The sequence below is a fragment of the Crinia signifera genome, chromosome 1, assembly GCF_055691185.1.
Source record: "Crinia signifera chromosome 1, ASM5569118v1, whole genome shotgun sequence".
Lineage (NCBI taxonomy): Eukaryota > Metazoa > Chordata > Amphibia > Anura > Myobatrachidae > Crinia > Crinia signifera.
In genome coordinates, this window is record NC_139217.1 from 188371054 (window position 1) to 188395535 (window position 24482).

Sequence of the window (24482 nt, forward strand, 5' to 3'; positions counted from 1 at the left end):
TATACTCGAGTGAGGGTCCCACTTGAGTCAATAAGTTTTCCCAGTTTTTTGTTGTGAAATTAGGTGCCTCGGCTTATATTCGGGTCGACTTATACTTGAGTATATATGGTAGATGTATTGCAAAACAACAGTTTTTCTGTGCTTGACTTGAAAAAGTAACAACACTTACTATACAGGTCGAGTATCCCGTATCCGAATATCCGTTATCCGAATTATTCCGAAAACCAGACATTCCAGAAAGTGGAGAAATTTTTTTTTTTTTTTTTATAAAAACTCACTGGGGACATATGTAACAGCACTACTGAGGACATGACATGTAACTGGCACTATATATGTACAAGAAAAGGATTGCTTGCCATTCAAATTCAGTATCTGAGATAGTACACAAATTTAGTTTCATGTTTTGAAACCTTGTTTTTTGAACAAATAAAATATATTTGTGTGTATTTTATGTGGTGATAAAATATATATGTGTGTATTTTATGTGTTTATACAGCATAAATGCAAGATACTTCAAAAAACATCATTGAAAAATTAAAATATTCCGAAATACGGAATAATCCGTTATCCAAAATTCTCCTGGTCCCGAGCATTTTGCATAAGGGATACTTAACCTGTACTTGGTAAATTTAGTTAAATTAACAAAATCACATATTTTAACCTCATGTCAAGCATTTCACGAAGCAAAATACTGGACTAAATTTTATACGTTTACCAATATAAACAGGAGACTTAAAGTCAGCAACTTACATAAATTACATAATAATATTAGTAGAACTATTATTTTTGTAAAAAAAATATATGTAAATAAATAAATAAAAGAAGATTTACAAGACAACAAAATAGTAATATTTGTAGTGAGGTCAGATGCTTTCTGGTTCCCAAAAGCTTTGATAGGAACATTTGAAACATAATACATTCCAGATATCAAATTTGATCAATCTCACTACCCTGAGGTCCACTTATTGTTTAGCAAGTTATTTAGGAATATTTGTGGTGAATTTAAATTCGCTCACCATTGCATATGGGGGATTTCTATCTTTAACATTAGAAGCATCAGAATGGCAAGATGCATTGTTGCTAGACTGATTAAGGGCCAACTCTGTCAAAATCTATCTATAGTCTCACAGATTCACTGAAAAGTATACCGGAATTGTGCCACTATTACAAACTCAGAACATATTAAATAGGGTAGGTAAATACACATACTGTAGCATAGTATTACTTTTATAGGTATACAAATAAAAATTGTTTAGGTGCACCCAGGAGAGTGATTGGAGTCATCATACAGGGAAAAACAAGATGGTACCTTTCAGTTTTTTTGGACGTGTATGTTTGTAAATACGTAGTGGTGCAACTTTATATCTTCAATGTAGAAGCCCAATAAAATGTAAGTATCAATAGCTTTGCCAAAAAGTTGTGGTAAACAGTATAACAATTTCTATTACATTTCTATACTTTTTATTGAAGTCTCCTCCCAAATAAAATGACTTAATTCTGCAAAGTATATTTCCGTGTAAGTAAATTAATGTTATAGCAGTAATTAGTATAGTATCATGAACAGAGTAATGTAGCGTATATAATAAACTGATTAATGGAAGAGGTTAATCATGCCTGGCATGTTAAAAAGTCTACAGTTGTAAATTTTCCTTCCAAATGAGACCGTCTGCTGTATCGCAGCCAGAAATAACTTTCAAGATGTGTAATTGTCTATTATACACAGAATGTATCATTTTCTTACTGTAGCGATGCAGGACACTTGTGTTTTGGAAGCTGATGATGGAAATCCTATATGTGCTGTTCTAATTGTGCTATCTACAAGTGTGGGACTAGCATAGTTTAATAGATTTCGATAGTAGTGGACACTGCAAACGCACTAATTTTATACACCCACAACAAGATACTGTACAGTACTTTAAACAGTACAGATAATACAGTCCTTTAAATTGCCTATCTTATTACCTCACCATTAAAATTTTAATATTGTCCTTTAGCAAATAATCTGAGTTATCTGGCGTTCTGTACATTACAATATAATATTATTGTTGATTAAAAGTACAATAAAGTAAAGCACGGTGAGGTAGAACTCTACTAAAGTAGAATCAATATACAGTAATAGGCGTAACACATAAATCCCTATGATCACAAATGACTTTGCTAAAATCATAGCAGAAATGCAACCTTAGAGGGCATGATCAAGGATCTGTATAAACCTGTGTATTTGGCACAACTGCCAAAAGCTGTTTGTTTTTCTGGAATACTGAGGGCATTTGTATATTTGCTGACAAGCAATGGCTCTTTAAGGGGTGTATTCAAACTTAAGGACAGTCCTCTATATAAACGGACCGTATTTCACTCTCAACCCAGAAGGTTTTGACAGGCATTTAAAACCTGTTCATCTTTCTTTTTCATTGATAGAACCCATAGCTGAACAGAAATGTCAACTGCTGGAAAGGTACGTTTCACATTCACTGAGTTCAACTAAACAAAATGATCTAGATGATTAAGATATTTAAGTGTAAGGAAAAGTTGCCGTTACAATAGTTCTAAACCTATTTTCCGTTTAGAATTGAACTAAACACTAGGCAGAAATATACTTGACATCTTCATTTGTGTTTAACTCTTTGAGTGCCAAGTGAATTTGTAAAAATAGGTGTGAAAATTGGCAAGCAAACATTTTTATTCATCAAAATGACCGGCAATGTTTACCTTATGTAAGAAAATTGTTTACCTTATGTAGGTAATATAATCTTTTTTTTACACAACATTTTTTATTTGAATTTATATAACAAATGTGAGCGACGCTGGCATTTTAGTGGATATTTTAAACATCTCTCACAGGGATGTTAGCATCCAAAGGGTTAATGTTTTTTATTAACCATATTTATCCGAATTTTGCATGAGCATTAATTTTTGTGCTGTGTGAAATGACCATCCACATATACAACAATGTGCAATAAACAATGTTTTGGTGATACAAATTCCACAACTAAACATTCAGACAGAACGCCTCTGAGGCAATGGTTTCTGCATTGTATTGCATTTGTGGTATTTGATAAATATTCATCCAAGTTTCATTTTGAGTTTTGATGTTCTATAAATCTTTCAAAATGTAGATATTAAAATATGATCAAAATATACACTTTATACAGTAGTGTGTAAATAAATATCACAGAACACAGTATATATATAAATGTTTTAATCTAATATTCAACTCTTTCTTTTTACTGTCTTTTTATTCACAATCTAAAGCTGTGTACATACTTTGATAGCAAAGTAGTAATTGCAGTTTATAACATGTAGACACATAAAAAGTGATTCATGTTAAGAAGTCAATGCATACAATAGCGCAGGAGTTCTCAAACTCGGTCCTCAGGACCCCAAACAGTTCACGTTCTCCAGGTCACCCGGCAGGTGCATTCATTACTCATTGACACATTTTAAAAGATCCACAGGTGCAGCTAATTATTTCACTTGTAATTCCGTGAGGAGACCTACAAAACCTGCACTGTGTGGGGTCCCATGGACCAAGCTTGAGAACCTGTGCAATAGCGCTAAATGACCTATTAATGGATAAACTAAACGGTACTCTTTACCTAGCACGGCGCCCACGATTTTGATTGTGGGCATCGCAGTTAAAAAAATTGCGGGCATCGCGGGCATTGAATGCACTAAAAATCGGGTGCGACGCGACCGACGCGATGCCCGCGATTTCCCATAGGGAACAATGTTAAATTTCTCAATTGACCCGATTTTACTGTTCAATGCCTCAATTGACATGATTTTTCCATAGGAAACAATGTTAAATGGCCCACAGAGGGCAAATAGCGACCCTGAAGTGTGAAATGGCCCCCAAAATTGTTAACGCCACCCCACGATCAACGTCAACCCGAAGCGTGGCGAGCGCAGCGAGCCCGCGAGGGGCTGCGGTACGCGTCCTACGACCTTTTCATACCCCCACTATCCACGTCGGCGTGGAGTTGAGAATAGAATAGTGTGGCGAGCGCGAAGCGTGGCGAGCGGACGCGGATACCTTCACAGGTAAACGCGTCCCTTCGCGGGCTTCACAGGTATCCACGCTTCGGGCTCGGTGGCTCGCTGCGCTCGCCACACTATTCTATTCTTAACTCCACACCGACAAGGATAGTGGGGGTATGAAAAGGTCATAGGACGCGTACCGCCGCCCCTCGCGGGCTCGCTGCGCTCGCCACGCTTCGGGTTCACGTTGATCGTGGGGTGGCGTTAACAATTGTGGGGGCCATTTCACACTTCAGGGTGGCTATTTGGCCTCTGTGGGCCATTTATGGAAAAATCGTGTCAATTGAGGCATTGAACAGTAAAATCGGGTCAATTGAGAAATTTAACATTGTTCCCTATGGGAAATCGCGGGCATCGCGTCGGTCGCGTCGCACCCGATTTTTTAGTGCATTCAATGCCCGCGATGACCGCGATGGGCACCGTGCTAGGTAAAGAGTACCAACTAAACTAATTAAATGGAACTATGAAAATAACTTTCATGTAGCATATGCAATAGCCATAAGGCATATATAATACTGTATGTTGCATGTAATTTAACTGTTATACAAGTATGGGTGTAACTGATTAATATCTATAATAGCAGTTATGGCACAAATTGCTTAATACATAAATTTTTGTCGCTTGATTTAATTTCTGGAGATGTTACAATATAAATAATGTCATTCTCATGAGATGACAGATGTTTTTTTATATCCCCATGTATAAGAATATGTAAATATATAAGGTTCCGTTATTTCAGACTTAGGTGGATAGGGTCATTAGATCGACAGGGTCTTTAGGTTGACATGGGTTAGGTCGACAGGTAAAAGGTCGACATGGGGTTTTCCTCATTTTATTAGAGCCGACATGTGCCGACAGGCGCTATTTCATGGCCTACCATCCACTAGGGTGTGGTGGGAGTATTAAATAGTGTGCCCGAAGCATGGCGAGCCATGCGAGGGGACACGGTGCTACATTTCAGTGTCCATGTTGACTGTGTCGACATTCTGGATACATTTTTAAAAAAAACCATGTCAACCTTTTGACTGTCGACCTAAATCATTTCAACCTAATGACCCTGTCGACCTAATGACCCTGTCTACCTAACCCATGTCGACCCAGATTAATGTCAACCTTCATGTATGTCAACCTAGACTCCTGTCGATCTAAATGCATGTCGACCCAATGGTGTCAACCTAATGACTGTCGACCAACATTGTGGTGACCTAATGATCCATACCCATATATTGCTGGCTATTGTATTATAATATGAAATTGGTGACCAGGAATTACAATTCTTGCATCCACTCCAGCAACAGGCTGTGGTCATGCTACCATTCATATACAGTATATTTTAACCCATTGCTTTAACTCCATCCAACAAGTCCCAACAGCCCACTTTCTAATGTAATATGTCTTTCCTTTTCTTCCCTCTTTCTACTTCCACTTTACTGCGTCAAAATGTTCTTATTTTCATCGTAACCCCCTATATAGCAATATAATGCAATTTGGTTTAAAATTTATGCAATTTGGTATTTGATTGACTGTGACACACTACAGTATCTTTATGTATAGAACCAATCATGTCCGTCTGCTCCCTAACCCTGCAAGATGTCAATCAAACTACAGATATACAAGAAGTACTGTACAAAGGAAACAAGATGTTACTATCTAAGCACCAGTCAGGAAATAAAAATTAAGGGACAGGGGATTTAAAACTAACAAACATAGTAGTATAGTCAGAGAAGGAAATTCCTATAATCAGCATTATTCCCAGGATAGTTTGGAGCTTAGTATGCAGAGTTTGCCCGCTAATTAATAAATACTACTCCCGGCATCAGCCACTACTTCCACCATCACTGACATGACATTATAATGCCAGAGAAGTAGAAGAATAGAGAGAAGCAGATAGACCAAAATGGACATAACAGAACAAGGATGAGTGACTGGTGCAAGTGTGCTGCTTCTTTTATAAGGCAATCTGGATAAATGTCCAGAACCCTACTGTCAGAGAATGATGCCATTATTAAGGACTTTTCAGAAGGGAGCACAGTTACCATAAATTTCTTGACTAGGACCTGTTGTGAACTTTAGTAGTAACTTGCTTTGTACCAAAGTCAGTTACTGCAATTAGGGGTGGTACACATAGGCGTGCGCAGCCCATTTTATTAGGGGGTGCACCATTGGAGGGGGCGTGTCCATCACTATCTACTGGGCGTGTTCATCATCTCCTATTATTACACATAATGAAACACACTAGACATAATGTCACGCACAATAATGCCCATCACACATGCCACACACCGTAATGCCCATTACAAATTATGTTAGGGCTTAAAAAAAATATTATTAAAACAGGGACAATAGGGACTGTGCACGTCGAAGGCGCGCGCCAAAAATTAACACATACTTACATGCATATTACACATCACACAGCCATTACATAGTATACCACATTCCATAATGCCCATTACACGTTGTACGTGTAATTCCCATTACATGTTACGCCTCACACCATGATGCCCATTACACGTTACGCCTCAGACTGTGATGGCCATTACAGATTATGCCATGGGGGGGATGTGAAATGTTCTTTGCCAGGAGTCACATGCTCCCTGGGAAGGGGGTGGTTAAATGCTCGTTGACAAGGGGAGTTTCATGCTCATTGCTGGGGGTGCGCATTGCACACCAGCGCTCCCGTGAATCCGCACTTCCGGGTAGCGCTGTGCACTCTTCTTATAAGATGCCCACCGGAGCCGCAGCCTCCTTCCCTTTTGAGCCGCTGGCCGGATGCTGCACGCCGCACACTGAAGCTACTTTACCTGTCAGCGGCAGGCAGCATCTGGTCAGCCGTTCAAAAGGGAAGGAGGCTGTGGCGGGCACGGGACACTTGTACCCCAAGTGCCCAGGGGCAAATGCCCGCCCGCACACATAGTATACACACACACACACACATACAAAAAAAAAACGGTTTAACCTCAATATCCCTGGAATCAAATAATCCATATGGATCCGCCTGGTATCAGATTGAAGGCCCAGCGATTTGGGTTCGACTGAAATCAACCTCGAGCTTCAGTGATACCGAAGGGGGAACTGGCAGCCATTGAACTGGGTGGGGGTCGGAATTAGTGGGTCCCATGTTATTCTATAGGGAAAACGTTCCAGCTTTGCCTGGCAGCATCTCCGGTTCCCAGGGGGCTAGAGACACGGGGCTGGGCTCGTTGGAAAGCCCCATCCCTCAGCTATGATTAGGAGGTGCCTGTGCACCCCCGGCACCCCCCTTGCGCACGCCTATGGTGGTACAGTATGTAAATGTACCATGTTATTTTAAAAGAATATTACAGTGGAATGCTTTAACAGATGCCTAATTGATTATTAGTTGCTTTTTGTACAAGAATGTATCATACCTCCCAACTGTCACGATTACAGCGGGACAGTCCCGATTTTCGGGTCCTGTCCCGCTGTCCCACCCGCGGCAGGCATTGTCCCGCTGCGGGGGGTGGCAGTTGGGAGACCCCCCAATCTAATAGAAGAGACGCAGTGCACATGCGCACAGTGTCTATTCTCGTATGAAAATGAGGTTGCGGCTAATTAGCATAAGCCGCACCCTCCTTTGCATACACCCCGCCCCCTTTTCGGGCCCGCGCGAGTGTCCCTATTTCATCAGCACAGAAGTTGGGAGGTATGATGTATTACTGTTTGATATATTACACATTTCAACAGTGTCAAATGGTCGATAAGATATAAATGACATGCATTAGGTCAACAGGTACTAGGTCGATATAGTCGGATAACATATAAACAGTAAACAGTCAACATGACAATTGCCGACACAAGTATGGTCGACACTTTTTTTTGGGGGGGGGGGGATTTCATGTTTTTCAACTTTGGCTTGATTTACTATACACTTTGATTAGGAATAGTAGAATGTGGCGAGTGCATAAGTAGATGAGAAAGACACCTCAGCCTGTGGCAAGCAACGAGTGAACCAATGAGGGTACATGACTGCCTAAATTTACCATGTTGACATTTCACCCCGTCAACCTTTTGACCCTGTTGACCTGTGCATGTCAACACTAGGTATTTAACCTATTTTTAACCTGTTTACTATTCATTGTTGATCTTTGAATCCACACATGTAATATGCTACTACCTTAGTCCTTCCCTCTAGGTGAGCCTTCTCCTATATATTTGATATGTGCATCCTGACATACCGCCTATAATACTATGTTTCCACTGCATAGACTTAAGCCCTCCATCTGCTATTCCCTACAATGTCTACAGCCACAAAAAGAAACACTATTTAAAATGTTCTAACCTATAAACGCCAGACCACAAGTGCGGGATTCAGCAAGCATGGCATTTTGTTGGCTACACATCCCACCGCACTCCACATGCATATCGGCAATCACTAACTGCGAATGCATGAAGATTTTAGCCAAGGATAGCTCTGGAGAATACAGCTGTCCTTTGCAATGATAGGCCTTCCGGGCTTAGAACGAGGAGTCTTATCTGTGTATGCGTTGAGTTACTCGCACACCGCGGGGGATGCTTGGAGGGTCTGGGTGAATTATGTATGCTTATTTTGTAAAAGAAAATACTTTCTGGTGGTAAAGCCTAACATCATATACATGTTAAGTTCTTAATTTTGTTAAATGTATGCCATTCTTCCCCAAAATGTTTACAAAGCTTGTCGAGAGCTCTTGACAACAGCCAACATACAGTTTTCATCTTTCAGCTGCATGAAATGGAAGCTATTTACCACACATACAGAAACAAGAAACCTTTTGTACAGTGTGCAATCTTGTGCCAGATTTACTGTTAGACCAGGCATGGAAACAAGAACTCGGAAAGAAGGGTGGAGCAGCAAAGCTTTACTTTGTTATGGATATCTCTGGCTGGCACACTCACTCGAGGAGGTCAGCTCAGGATACAGCACGTACAGAAGAGATATGCATATTTCAATCTCTTTTTACAACAACTAAAGGAAACTTGTGCATTGCGGAAATTCTGTAGCTTTACGCCATTCTTTTCAGGCCAAAAAGTTGTAAACATCAAAGTGTATTTGTATTTTAAAGGTCCTGCCCCTGACACCATCCCATCATTGTGTTTATTTTTCTGATAAACAGCACATTGACACATTTTAATACTAGTTTTCTATACCTCTTAAGTTAACAATGAACACTAAGTAATATTTGTTGTTTTGCCAATTGCTAAATGTCTCTGTCTTGATATGTAAAGTCTATTGTATGAATTCCAGTAGCCCTCTGTAAAGTAATATCACTCATATTTGTAAGAGCGATCTTCCCTCAGTACTGCATATTGATTACAAACATTATTGCATACTTTGTTCTAGATTATCAAGTGCAGGGCTGCAGTTGCCTATGAATTCAAAAAGCCATTTGTCATTGAGCAAATTGATGTGGCACCACCCAAAGCCAATGAAATCCGCATCAAGGTAAACTATTTTTACTCTCATTATTATATTATTTTCCAAAACAAATATAAACACCTTTCTATATGCAGTTTGTTAATGTTACTGGATGGTTTAGAAATGATAAAGGTTCACTCCTTCTGGCAAATTCCTTCTTCGATGGACAAAACCATGTGCACTGCAGGGGGGCAGATGTAAAATGTGCACAGAGAATTAGATTTGGGTGAGTGATTTTGTTTCTGTGCAGGGAAAATAGTGACTGCTTTATTTTTACACTGAAATATAGATCTCACTTTGAAGTAAAACCCCACCCAAATCTAATTCTCTCTGCACAAGTTACATCTACCCCACCTGCAGTGCACATGGTTTTGTCCATCTAAGAAGGGATTTGCCAGACGAGTGAACCAGAATAAGGCCCTCAATTCTGCAAGTGTGTCTAGAATATATATAACAAAATATATAATTATACATATTTCATTTTATGATAGAAGTTTTGAAACACAACAGAAGTGTCTAATTTAATGTGTGCGTGTGTATTTAATTTCATTTGAATGCTACAATAATTATACATATTTAACAATTAACAGAGGTAATCACAAGGTAGCAGACTAGCTTTTCGAAGCATTTGCTTAGGGCGGGCTTACTAGTACATATATAAGTGAATTGAACATAAAACACAACATATAATAAAACAAACACACACACTGATTCTGACCATCCATGATTCAAAATGGTGGTTTACTGCTGATGTCAGATACTTTTGCCATCGATAGGGGAGAACCAGATGGTTTTCCTCCAATGGCACAGCATAACAAAATATTTTTGTTTTTTACAAGATGTCTGGATGTCTAGACACGGAGTATAGCTCCACCCCGGACACCCACAAAGAACAGGGATGACCATCAGTCCCATGGTCATCTATTACATAGCTGACAACCATCAATAGATGCTTGCATTTCGCTATCACAGCACATCATTTTGGTCAGTGGTGTCACTAGGAGTGTGCGTGGGAAGTACCCAGTTGTCACCTGTCCAGCAGTGGCACCAAAGTGCTGACTCAGTGACAGGAGCCAGGTGCTGCAATGTAACATTACTTGTGGCATCCATCTTCTGTCGGGTGTGGTATAATACTCAGTAACAGTCAGTACTCCGACGTCAGGAATCCCGACTGCACAGCGTGGGGAGTGCAATGAAGCCCCTTGTGGGCTCGCTGCGCTCGCCACCTATTTTATTCTCCCTCTATGGGGGTCGTAGACCCCCACGAGGGAGCAGTCGGGATTCTGAAGTCGGACTCCCGACTGTTGGGGAGCCACCCGGTACCCCTTCTGTCACAGTGTATGAGCCTGCACTGCAGACAGAGTGTTCTCCGAGTACAACCCTGTAATGACAAAAATGAGTGTTTGGTCCATAAAGCCACATCCCTACCCATGAGGCCACACCCCCATTTGCTTAGATTTTATTTGTTTTGCTCCCAACTGTAAAGAAGGATCAGACCACGATACTCATCAATCTAGTTAAACTATTATACTGTACTTTTGTTCTAACATGAATATAACCAAATATGTTTTGATTACATTTGTCAATGTATTTAATACCAGATTTATGCCAGTGGAATCTGCCACACTGATGACCATGCCTTGGGAGGTGGAATGGCTGGTATAAAATTTCCCATTATTTTGGGACATGAAGGAGCTGGAATTATTGAGAGTGTTGGAGAAGGAGTGACTAAATTTCATCCAGGTAAATTTTAAGAAATATTTTTTATGTTAATAATGCAGAAATATAAGAAGAAGTAACTTTGCAGGTAGCTTTCAGTCTTTTAACTGAAACATTGACTTAATAGCTCCCCACACGTCGTACAACTGGATGTGAAACTAAATTATTCACATGCATAGATGAATGTATTACATACACACTTTCTAGTTTTCTTTATATGGATAGAACTAATGGATTTCACTTTATTGTTATGGCACATTGGCCCTTATTCTGATCGGTGCGGCCGGAGCCGATTATGCGGCCAGGACCGTGCGTGCGAAACCCCGCCTTCCATACGGATCGCCAACTCCGTCCGTATGCGGTAAGAAGCTGGCCGAACGGACCGCACGTGTATTTTACACGGAATACGCCTCCTCCATCTAAGGGAACCTCCCCCATCATTCGATGGTCGCAGACCATCGAATGCAGGACCGAATGCTCCACCTGCACCCGCAACCTCAGACCACACGGACATTTTTCCGTGCAAAAGCAGGGATCTGGGCGGGCAGCTGACATCCGGCGATGTCATATGTCCGCCCCCTACACGTGCGTCACGGCCGCATTACCATACGTACGCCCAGCGTTTTCATGGGAACTCCCATGAAACGCGGGGTGTATGCATATGGTAATGAGCCCAAATAGCCCTTCACGCCCCTCTCCACCCCCTGTTCGTAGTGTCCACATTTCATGCGGGATTTGGCCGTACGCCCCGCTCGCACATGCGCAGAGACGCCTCTGCACATGCGCAGACACAAAACATCGGCGGCCCGAACGCACGCGGATATATCCGCACCGATCAGAATAAGGGCCATTGAGACCATATTTTCCAATATTGCACTTTCTGTTACATCAGTTATAATATATACATATTAATTAGCACAAATTCTCTGAGACTTGATTAGCACACAGTCACTGCGGAGGGACATTTTGAACTCCCCTAATTAACTCCGTTTTTCTTGTCTGTCCTCTGTATTGACCCCAAATATTTTTATCTCATATCAGATTTGCAATATTTTTCTGGTATTCAATTTTTATGTGACACTTGTATCTTTCCTGTCATCTGCGTTCTCTCCTGTATCTTTTATTTTCCACCTGTATTTGTTTGACTCCTTTAATTTTGCCAATCTGTATATGTCCTGATGTTCCCCCAACATTCTTATGTTCTTAAATTACCTCTGGGTGTTTCCCCAATTACTTTGTTTTCCCCCTTGCATTCATCTGATTCTCCTGTCTACTGCCATAATACAATAAGCCTTGTGTTTACCTAAATTATCTTCATATCTTTTATATTTACGTTATGTATTATATCCAATACAATGGACAAAATAGGTTGTCATTCAATTAATTGTGTGGACAAATCCCTTTCTTCTGTTTTTAATCCTTGGCTAGTAGCCCAGGTCTCTATTGAACACATGCATGAGGATTTAGCTTTCATTTTGCGTAGAATATAAAGTGAGAATGTCTCCATCCACAATGTCAACATCCACAATGTTGACAGAAGAATGTTGACATTTTCATAATGCCAACAGCTGCAAAATGCCATGTTACCAACATTTCCACTATGCATAGGATTTTCAATAGGTTAATGTTAGGGCTACCATATGGATTAGCGTCACCATTAGACCTATCATTAGGGGTAGCTTTACAATTAGTCAAATGCTTCGGAATGACGGAAAAAAATTAACATCATCAATTTATTTTTGTCAACATATCATCAATATGAATATGTTGAAATGTCCAATGCTGACATTGACTATATTGAAATTCTCATATTGACATTATAATGATAATTATATTGTAATTATATTATAATTATAATTATATTGAACATCCATGTATAGCTACAATTACCTTCTCTATATAATCATTGGGACTATACATTTTTATTAAAATTAGTAGTGTTGTCCCTACAGTAAAGATTAAAGATATTGGGGCAGATATATTAAGCCTGGTGAAGAGATAAAGTGGAGATAAAGTAGAGATAAAAAAGGTGATAACACACAAGCCAATCAGCTATGTTTGAAAAATGACAGTAAGTAGTTGATTGGCTGGTGGGATATCACCTTTGTCTGACTTGATCTCTTCACCAGGCTTAATACCTCTGCCGCACTATTCTTATAGTTTTTGATTGTGTATTAACAAATATATTCACATTATCGTGAGACTGATCACTACACCTGCATATTTCTTCTTGTTCTTTAGGAGATCATGTCATCCCATTGTGTAGCCCGATGTGTTTGAAGTGTAAAGCCTGTCTGCATGAAGGCAGCAACTTCTGTGAAAAAAATGAGTAAGGATATTTTTACTTAAAAAAAAATTACAAACAGCAAATTAATACTAATTAATATCAGTGCCAATAATAGGTACACACTATATAGATATTAGGCTGATTTGCCAATAATCTGGTGATTAGCCTAATTTAGCTGTCCGTCTAGACCAGGGCTGGGCAACATCGGCCCTCCAGATGTTAGTGAACTACACATCCCAGGATGCTTTGCATTAGTTTTGCTATGTGGCCATGCTGAAACTGATGCAAGGCATGCTGGGATGTGTAGTTCACTAACATCTGGAGGGCCGGTGTTGCCCAGCCCTGGTCTAGACTCTAGACCAGGGGTGGTCAAACCGTTCCTCGAGATATACCAACGGTCCATGTTTTCCAGGTTACCTAGCTGGTGCACAGCTGTAGTCATTACTAACTGTCACATTTTAAAACATGCTGCATTCATTCCTACTATAGATCCACAGGTTGCCTGGAAAACATGCACCGTTGGTAGATCTTGAGGACAGGTTTGGCCACCCTTGCTCTAGACTGATTATCATGGCCTCAATCTCCTGATATCGAACAGTATGTGGGCATTCTCAATAATCTGCCCATGTTTCCTATGTCTTCCTGAAATTACTGTATGTTATTCTCCTTGTGGGCAGACATAAGCACAATCAGTGGGGTGTCATGAAAAATCGGTAGCCTCTGATTAAAAAAATAGTAATAAAAAAAAATAATGTACAAATATTGGGGCTTTTAATTTGCAAAAAAATAATAATGATAATAATAATAATAATCCCCCATTTGTCACCCGATCAAAAAAAATGGACAGTGTGTACCTAGTTTCAGACAAGATTTTATCTAGTACCCTCTGACAAATAGTAATTAGTTTGTTAGTTAGTTGTTTTGGGTGCTTTAAACAGGGTCATACACACAACGTTTCCGTTAAATTAGAAATGGGTCTTTACTGGCAGCATAAATTCAATATTCACCCCTTATCTATAATAGGCAGCACAAAGTCTAACAATGTTTCAGTCCTGTTTCTCCCAGGTAAGGCACCTCTTGGCCTAATCAAAGTTCTCCCTGCCTCTTACAAGTCACTAGACACTGCCAACTGGGCATCTCAGAATCAAGGCCTACTGGCCTGGATTTTTCTCAGCAACATAAGCACAGTTCCAGAGATTTGTGGTATTCCTTGCCTTCTGCAGGTTTAGACACTAGCCTCCTGTTTACCACTGACCTCTTGGGCTCTTTGACTGCCAATACAGCCTGATTGGCTTTTACAGCTGCAACTCGGCTGGATATACTCATCTGGCCTTAGTCCTTTCTGGAATGGTTTCCACTTGGAAGTCATTAGGTGTAGTCACATCTCCTTTTTCTTCCTTGTGTGTGAAGATCCTTCATGCACCACACAGAATCCATTGCTCAATACTGCCATCTATACTCATATTGCCAGTGCCCATTTCATTTCTCACCTCCAAGCATTACGGTTATGTTTGGGAACCATCCAGAACCAATGTATCCTAGGAATTAATTTATATAACCTATGCCCAGGGCCTGTGTCTCATAGATAAATGTTTACAATAGAATTACCAGCACACAGGGATCTCTGATTAGTGAGCATCTTCTGATACCCACCACTATTCAGTCAGCTAAGATGCTAGCAATTTTGTTCACTGCAGCTCATCTGACCATGCAGCTCACCTAATTGGGTTGCAGAAGCAGCCCACCAATCAAAAATCCATGTTTGCAGGTACATTTTTTTTATATTAAAGAAGAATTTATTAGAGCGCGCTTAGTATTAATAAGTGTTACCTCATTTATTGTGAAGTGACATAGCCACAATTATGCTTTAAAGGAAGTTTTGAAATGAATTTTTATTACTTACAGTACGTGATAATAAAATAAGTAACACTTATTTATATTAAGTGTTCTCTATCAAATTATTCTTTGGTAACTTCTAATAGTCTTCCAGAACACTATATTGAAGCTGCATTATAAATAAGTAGCTTATTTCAGTGTGACTGAATTTATTGTGTTTAAGCAAAAATAATTGTACAATAATATATTACCTACTGACATAGTTATATTTTGCACCCAATTGTTTTTTTTAAATGTTTTTTATTATTTATTTTCTGTTATAAACAACTATATACCTGTATATAGCTAACTACACCTCAGCTCTATGGGGTGAAGTACCACCACTCACAACTAAAGGCCACTCGACGGACCAAAGTACTCCTTTGTGTGCTAAAAGATGAAAGAAATTTTCGCAGGGACACTGATCTGTTTTTTTTTAAAACTTGCTGAATATGGAGAGAGGATGCATACTATCCACATATTTGATTTATGCTAAAATGTATTAATTTTAATATTATTTTGTGATATTCATATGTCACATCTAGGGTTGCCACCTCAGGCATCTTCGATTCCTGGAGATTCTCAGCCTCATGCACGCTCTACTGGAAAAGTGGGTGTGGTTTTGTAAAACAGGCATGGCCTCTTTGAAAAAGTGGCTGTGGCCTCTAATACAGATATGTACTGAAGTCCCTATTGTTACTTTTAATAACACATTTCCCCTAATGACAACTCCCACACAGAGTTACCTCATACATCCTCCCCTCATCCTGACACGCAACCTCCCCCACCCCCTCACTTCTCTGACATGCATATCTGCCCCAAACACTGACCGTCCACACACACAAATCCCCCCTCCACACTGGCCTCACCATTACCTCAGCTGTTAGCACAGACGGTAGAGGTCCCGTGGGACTGATACACAGTAGCAGCTGGTTTATCTGGGGAGGAAGCGCTGCTGCAGCATCCTCAGCTGTTGGCCGCACAGTGCTTCTCCGTCCTCTCTTCTCCCACGGCCCAGTTTAAATATTTCTGGAGGTGGAGGGAGCTGTGGGGCGGGCAGCAACTCGTAAGTGCTGGAGACACACTGTGCATGCCCTGTGACCTTTCTGGCACCCAGAGCTTGCGCTCCATTGGAACCACCCTCCCTACGCCCCTGACAGTGTGCACACTCAGTTGGGAGGCTGTGGAGGAAGGCTTCAAAGTCACCTGGTTTCCAGGAGAATCCTGGAATCCGGGAGACTGCAAAAACGTCCTGGAGGGTTGCCACCAATTCAGGGAAAATCCAGGAAATGCAGGAGAGGTGGCACATCTGAGAGTCTGTAGTGTCCCATAAATAAATGATTATGATGACAGTGGCTATTCTACCTCTTTTATGGACATTCCTGATTATGAAGTAATTTTGTATAGAAAAAAATCCCCACTAGCCTTGTTGTTTAAGTATTTCTCAGTAGTTTGTAATTTACAGTTTAATTCTTTCATTTTTTTACAAATTGAAGATAAAATGTTTATTATAACCAAAAATAAAAGCATATAAACAATGTCTGATTTACAGTGTTGGAAAAAATGCTGGACTCATGCTTGACAAAACCAGCCGATTTTCTATCAATGGGAAAATGATCCACAACTTCATGTCTTCAAGCACATTTACTGAATTCACTGTTGTTGATGCATTTGCATGCGTTAAGATTGACAGGGCTGCTCCCCTGGATCAAGTGTGCCTGATTGGCTGTGGATTTTCCACTGGGTATGGATCAGTCATCAACATTGCACAAGTAAGCCTGGTCACACTTTATTTGATTATTTCATAGTGGGTTAATTTTGTCTATCTTCACTTCAGGATACACTTTAGTATATAGTAATATGTGTCACAAAAAGTAGCGAAAATGATATAATAATGCAGGATGGCCGTCATGTCTCCAACATACAGTGAGAGCCACACCTTCCAACGGCTCCCACAGCTGGTGATGGAGGCATGTCAGCCATGAGGAGAATGTGCCACAAGGTAAGTTTAATGGGACCGGGCCATGAGGTTAGAGGGATGGCAGATTGGTTCAAGAATGGGCAGAACTAGAATCGGCATTAGGTCTACCAGTGCATTGATAATTAAAGAAAAAAACAACTAATTGTTACATTCAAATTATTTATTTATTGATATTTTTATTCCATTAGAATCCTCCAATATGCCTAGAAGTGCAATTAATGTAATTGGTTTCCTTTTCTGTTAGGTAAAACCACACACCAGTTGTGTGGTGTTTGGTTTGGGTGGAATTGGCATGTCAGCTGTGATGGCCTGCAAAGTGTCTGGTGCTTCAAAGATTATTGGAGTAGACATCAACCCAACCAAGTTTGCCAAAGCTAAAGAGCTGGGGTGCACAGAATGTGTGAACCCAAATGATTGTAAAGAACCCATTCATGAAGTTATTACAAAATTGACAGATGGAGGAGCTGACTATGGATTTGAATGCATTGGAAAAGTTGATGTGATGGTAAGAAAATGATATTAATTGGCAAACATGTTAACTTACAGACAATGATTTGATAATAGAGTACGTTGCGCCTCCCAGAGGCTTTTTGTAGATGATTAAATTTGTTTTTACATTTTATTTCTAGCCTTTACTATATTGATTTATTTTAGTAACATTTGTTGTACAAGCCTCATAGCATTGCTCTGTAGGAATGCTATACATTTTTGTCTTTTGATATCTCTAAAGGCCTATACACTAGGCGATTTTTAGTGCAAAGTAGCTCACTTTTCCTGTTTTGGGCTAGAAATCTCCAAGTGGGTATGGGCGGCGATGAGTGGTGAGGGCTGATATTAGCAGTCTATCAGCTGGTATTACAGCCCCCCCCCCATTGAAAAATGGCGAGCGTGTTTGTGCCCTAAGATGCAATGAGGAGTACAGCCTCTTCAAAACAAGGACATATACAATAATAATGCTCTATGCTTCACTTCTTCTCTGACTCTTCTCTATAAACAACTTTGTTTTTTTCTTAGGCATCCATGATTCAGTCAACACATTATTCCTATGGAGTTGCTACTATAATTGGGGTTCCCAATTCAACCGACAGACTTAGCTTAGATGTGATGTGGCTTTTAACTGGACGCACAATCCAATCCGGCTTTTTGGGAGGTACAGTATACAATTAAGTTATCATATTTTTTCCCTTGAAGCTCAACACTTAAACCACATACAGACTATATGAAGATGGTCATGGCTGAAATACTTAACAATATCGACCGTGGGTCGCTGATATTGAGCGTACACATTAAATGATATCGGTAAATGGAAACATTCAGTGACGTTATTGGAACCCGCTGAATATGTAGGTCATTGGCTATATAGCCAAATTGACCTGCATTTTCAGCAGACAGCGAGGATCATTAATGATGTGAAGGAGCCCCCCCCCCCCACTATACACTACTGGGACTTGTATGAAGCTCAAGTCTCATCTTCTCATCTTGAACTCTTCCGGCAGCACCCAGGTTGTGCTTCCATGCGATTAATTGATGTGCTATTTTTTACTTGTGATTTATCGCATTCAATCTATCATATGTAAAAGGACTCGCGATGGGGCTGCTCCTGGGGAGTTCAAGGGAAATCGGATGCGATATATTGTAATTTATATGCAGCAAGTCCGATCTCCAACTCTGGATCAGAAGTCAAACACATGCGATTTGGACGCTTTTCCTCCGATTTTTTGGTCCGATCCGTCAGAATCAGATGGAAATTGGCCAAATTGCACAAGTGTATGGCTAGTTTAGGATACCTTCACAGATCTTCAAAGGACACATAAACCAATATGTCTTCACACTTTGAGGATGCCTATCTCATACCTTAGCTTTTACAAGTCAGTGGCTATAGAACATGCATTCCTCTGTATACCTCAGATGTTATTGCAACATATAAAACCTAATGATGTTTTGGACACTACTGAATATATATGTTTTACATTGAATTCCCTAGACCCATATTTTTGTCATAGTGTATCAGTTTATGTGTATTATAAAGAAAATAACATATTTTTTTCTTTTTGTAGACTATAAGGCACCTCTGGACTTCCCTTGTTTGGTACAGGAAAACATGGTTGGGAAATTTGACCTTAATGACATTGTGTCATACAGACTCCCATTAGAAAAGATAAATGAGGGATTTGATCTGATGAGAAATGGAAAAACGTAAGCAGTTTGATGAAGATTACTTATCCTACTGCGATACACTGTTAATTGTCTGATGATCTGAGTTAGATTAAGTTTTGAATTAAAGACTATTTTTATAAGCTTTGGGCCAGATGCACTAAACTTCAAAAGTGATAAAATGGAGAGTGATAAACATCCAGCCAATCGGCTCCTGCCTGACATTTTTCAAACACAGCCTGTGACATGCCAGGTAGGAGCTGATTGGCTGGCTGTTTATCACTCTCTATTGTATCACTTTTGAAGCTTAGTGCATCTGACCCTTTATCACTGAGATCAATAACGTTTTTACAGCCTTACTTGATAAATCGTCTTTGAGTGCTGAGAAAACATATTTTTATTTCACGCTTTAAATTGTCATAAACAATACCTATTTCTTCTCTACTTCATCTCTATTGTTGTCCATCATCTACCCAGAGTGGTTTTAAAAGTATAATTAACAATTATAAAAAAAATCTGTGCCAAAGCCCCTTCTTCACTACAAAACAATGTGTCCCATATATTCATAATCCTATTATTGTACAGAGTAATACATAGCTGTGGAGCAACGTACCTTTTTATCACTAAAATATATAATAACATAAAAATTATACTCTTCTATAGCAACAGATATAATAGTAAATCGTAGCCCAAACCTATATTTGCATATTTTGCATTGAAAAAACCCTTATTCTCATATACAGTACCTCTTGTCCTAACCACACCATACTGTAGGTGTAGAAACTAGTTACCACATTGTCAAAACGGAACAGAATGTCAGCATAAGCCGTTTTGAGTGCCCGAACAGAGCAACACTAGAATTGCTCCATCAAGCGTCATTGGCTTGCAAAAACACTTAAATCCCCTAAAAGAGGGAAGGAGGAGTTAGGGGCAGATTTATTAAGCTTGGAGAAGAGATAAACTTGAGATAAAGCAGAGAAAAGGTAAAAGGAGATAAAGCACCAGCCAATCAACTGTGTTTGAAAAAGACAGTTGGGAGTTGATTGGCTGGTGCTTTATCTCCTTTTACCTTTTCTCTGCTTTATCTCCAGTTTATCTCTTCTCCAAGCTTAATAAATCTGCCCCTCTTACTTATAGATATTACAAGTGCAAGTAAAGGTTACAGCGCAAAGCAGTGATGGGTATAACGGGACTTTTATTCTTTTCTAGTGATTATGTGCCTATCGTGCAGTGTGTACAGCAAACTGGACAACAAACAATAGCATATGTTGGACTGATTTGATATCACCTTCATGCCACTCCCTAGAATGCAGTGGCCTGGAGGTTGTTCTAGTGTATAGAGGAGCAATGATATATCACTAGCATCCAAACGATATCAAATATTATTTGAGCGTTTGCAAGATTACAGAGTGTGTATGCTCAATTAGGTTGGTTTTGAACGCAAAGGAAATTTGTGAGTAAAGTTGGAACAACTGGTGGTCACTCCCGTGTGTACCCAACTTTATGTATAAAATTGAGCCCCAAAAAAACAAGTGCAGCCTTTGCTTTTGTTGTCTGATCTTAAGTAGACACATAAAGTCAGCAGCTGATTATTTCTTAGTGCACCAGAATATAGCATACAGTATATAGAGTAATGTCCTGTCATCAAATTATTTCAAGGTTTGTGAAATTATTAAAACTGTACTCTACAATGTAATTGAATGCTGAATATGATTGCACATACTTATTTGAGTGGAAGGTTATTATTTAATTTTACAATTACAGACAAAGCCACATCACTGTGAAACATAATTATAACAATACACTGTACACTCTACAAAAAACCCAAGGAATCTGGGAAGGAGCGGGTGGGTTTAGGCTGCATAGAGTAGTCAAATCTCTTATAAAAAAATACAGAAATGGCTTATTCACTCCCCTATAATGTTTAAAAAGACAATCAACGGCCATCAGCCCTTCTTTAAGTCAATTACAATATTTTACTATTATTATAATTTTTGAGTGATTTAACCTTTGAATTACTTTTAAAAAATGTTTTTCTTCTCTCTACAGTATCCGTACAGTTCTGGTAATCGCACAACAGAAATCACCTGGCAAGGAATGCTAATCACCTGTCAATGATGACAATCTTGCTTCATTTGAATGTAACGCCTGCACCAATTCTGCGTTTTTCTTAGATCTCTTGTATTTGCTTTTGTAGTTTCTGTCCTTGCTTTTGGGATTTTTTTCAAATAATCATAAATAATTTGCTTTTAAGATTTTAAATGTACTGTACTTTCATTTACTTACAGTATAATAAAATATATTCTTTTGCCTTAACTGCAATGCTTACTGTATGTCATTTGGGGAGTTGAGGTGTGATAGAAGTGGTCCAAGACAAAGTAAGGAAAACACCATGCTAGGTGCCACTGTAGGCAGTATAGACTAGAGTAGGGATGCCAATCCGGGGCATTTTTTCAATCCCGGGATCCGGGATTGAAAAATGCTCAATCCCGGGATATCCGGGATCCCGGGATTGGCATCCCTAATTGTGTCAGGCATGTCTCATACCCACCCCCACACCTGGGGTACATTAGCGGGCGGGCGGCCGGGAGTGGAGTGGGTTCGGAGGTGCACGGTGCCTCCAGGCTCCAGAACCTCCTCCTTAGCAGACAGCACAGCAGCCGGAGAAGAGGCAGGCCCGGAAAGGAGGCAGGCGGGCAGGCAGAGGAGCAGAGGCGGGCGTGTGGAGGAGAGTGGAAGGAGGCCGGCACAGGAGAAGGCTGCATCAGAGTGGGCGGTGTGACCAGCGTAGCATGACCTCTACTGTCACGCTACGCAGGCCGCACACAGGGGTCAGAATTCGGCAACACCCAGGCAGCGTCTGAGCAAGTGCTCAGACACTGCCCGGCATTAGACTGCGCATGCGCAGTCTAATCCCGAAATCCCAGACTTTTTGAGGCCATATCCCGGGATCCCGCCAATCCCGATCCCGGGATTGGCCACCCTAGACTAGAGTAGATGATGCTGAAAGATGCTTGGCTGAAAATCGCTCAGTGTATATACACTGAACGATCGTCTCTTGTCCAAGTGATTTTCAAGGGGTGGGCAGCTTTCCATAGCAAGATGCTATGGAAAGCCAACCACCCCGCCACTCATCTGTTGGTATTAACAGCATATGAGCAGCAGGGGGCCGGTGATGATGCAGGAGCGCACATTAGCATGCACTGCTCATCGCCAGGCCATGCACACTGGGCAGCTTTTGAGCTGAAAGGCGCTCAAACAAGAAAATGGAGCTGCTTTCAGCTCAAAATCGCCCAGTGTGTACGGGCCTTAAGTAAGAGAACAAAAAAGCAGATCGGGGAGAGCGTCTTGCTAGTGAGTGCTTACAGTCTAGACTCTAAAGGGGAGGGGTAGACAGACAAATGTGACTCTGGTCCGGAAGACATTGAGCATGAATCAGATGATGAAGATGATGGACTTTCTGTGTCAAATCAACACACTGATTTTTACCTCACCAGCTCAGATTTTATTCAAATTTGATATATATGGAGGTACATATGTATTCTAAGAAAAAAAACTAAACTTAATTTAAATATCTCATGCCGTTTCCAAATTATAACTAGGTAAATTTAAAAAAAAAATCTGTTAAATACTTATAACCAGTATATTTTCACCAAATCGCCATAGCAGCTCTCCTAACTAAACTAGAGAGGAGGGAGCGGTGTAATTTTACTGTGTTTTTTATGCCCTTTCCTATGATTTACAACACAATAGGCTTTGTGAGGTTAAACAAAATTCCAAATACAAATTGACATTTTTGATCATGATTATCTCAGTATAATTAAATATATGCACTGCTTACTGTATGTAATCTGGGGAGTTAAGAAAAGACCGGATTTTGCACCTAATTCAGACCTGAACGCAGCTGCTTTTTTAGCAAATGGACAAAACCATGTTGCCCTGCAGGTGGGGCAAATGTAACATGTGCAGAGAAAGTCAGATTTGAGTGAGATGTGTTTAAACTGATATTTGCATTGCAGTGTAAAAATAAAGCAGCCAGTATTTACCCTGCACATAAACAAAAATCACTCAAAATCACCCAAATCTAAACTCTCTCTGCACATGTTACATTTGCCCCACCTGCAGTTCACATGGTTTTGTCCATTTTCTAAAAGAGCAGCTCTGTGGTCTGATTTAGGCCCTTTGTGCACATTGTGTATTTTTGTAATACAATGAATATATTTCAATGTATCTTCCTCATAGCACTTTTATACCCCAAAATGTTAATACACCCCACCCCTTTATCATTTGAATTTACACACAACCCTAGATAACATTTATCCACCCCCAATCCATCTATAAGTCACATTAATAGACTGATGTCTCGCCATAGACTTCAGTTCAAAGATGGCTATGTGTTCTCTGTGATCTGCGGAGCTCCAGTGGAGAAGCATGGGGACACAGGGTAGGAGAAGGATAGAGATAGGGTAAAGGAGAAAAGTGGTTGGGATCTCAGGGAGAGAATGATAGGGTAAATGAGAGAATGCGCTGGAGCATGTACTCTCTAATCTCTGCCTGCACCTTTCCATGTTCAGGTTTCTACAGTTGCCACCCACTGCTGCTACATTTGTAATTCGGCAATAGACATGCAGGCAGACCCGCAGTGCCGACGAGGCCCAGGGTGATTGCTTAGTACGTCTAGCATAAAATAAGAGTTTGGTTTTAGATATACCGGTAACTAAAATATAGTTTACTTTAAGCATATCAATTTCAACAAATATACTGAAATTACATTTTCTTCTTGTAGTGTTCTTGGGATTAAACTCCTACAAAGATGTCAAAAATAGTCAAAACCTCCTTTTAGACAGGGCCATTTAACAGGAACCATTTGTGTACTGTTCACAGAAAGCTGTGCATACCTGCTACCATGAGTTTTGACTTGGCCAAATCTGCCGATGAGCACAACATATAATGATTGTTTTCATTTGTCATACAGGACTTATAAAAAAAAGGAGTGGTTGCCATCGGGCATTGCAAAT

The 24482-nt window shown here is 40.1% G+C and overlaps 1 protein-coding gene across 1 annotated transcript; it reads left to right on the forward strand.

The window, feature by feature from the left end:
* Positions 1-2351: 2351 nt before the first annotated feature.
* On the forward strand, positions 2352-21780 carry LOC146065567 (alcohol dehydrogenase 1-like). Its single transcript, XM_083179053.1, has 9 exons — positions 2352-2455; positions 9374-9475; positions 11050-11191; positions 13409-13496; positions 16882-17101; positions 17555-17815; positions 18325-18460; positions 19368-19506; positions 21514-21780. The coding sequence occupies exons 1-9, from the start codon at positions 2438-2440 to the stop codon at positions 21566-21568; spliced, it is 1161 nt and encodes a 386-aa protein (XP_083035179.1). The 5' UTR covers positions 2352-2437; the 3' UTR covers positions 21569-21780.
* Positions 21781-24482: the final 2702 nt, after the last annotated feature.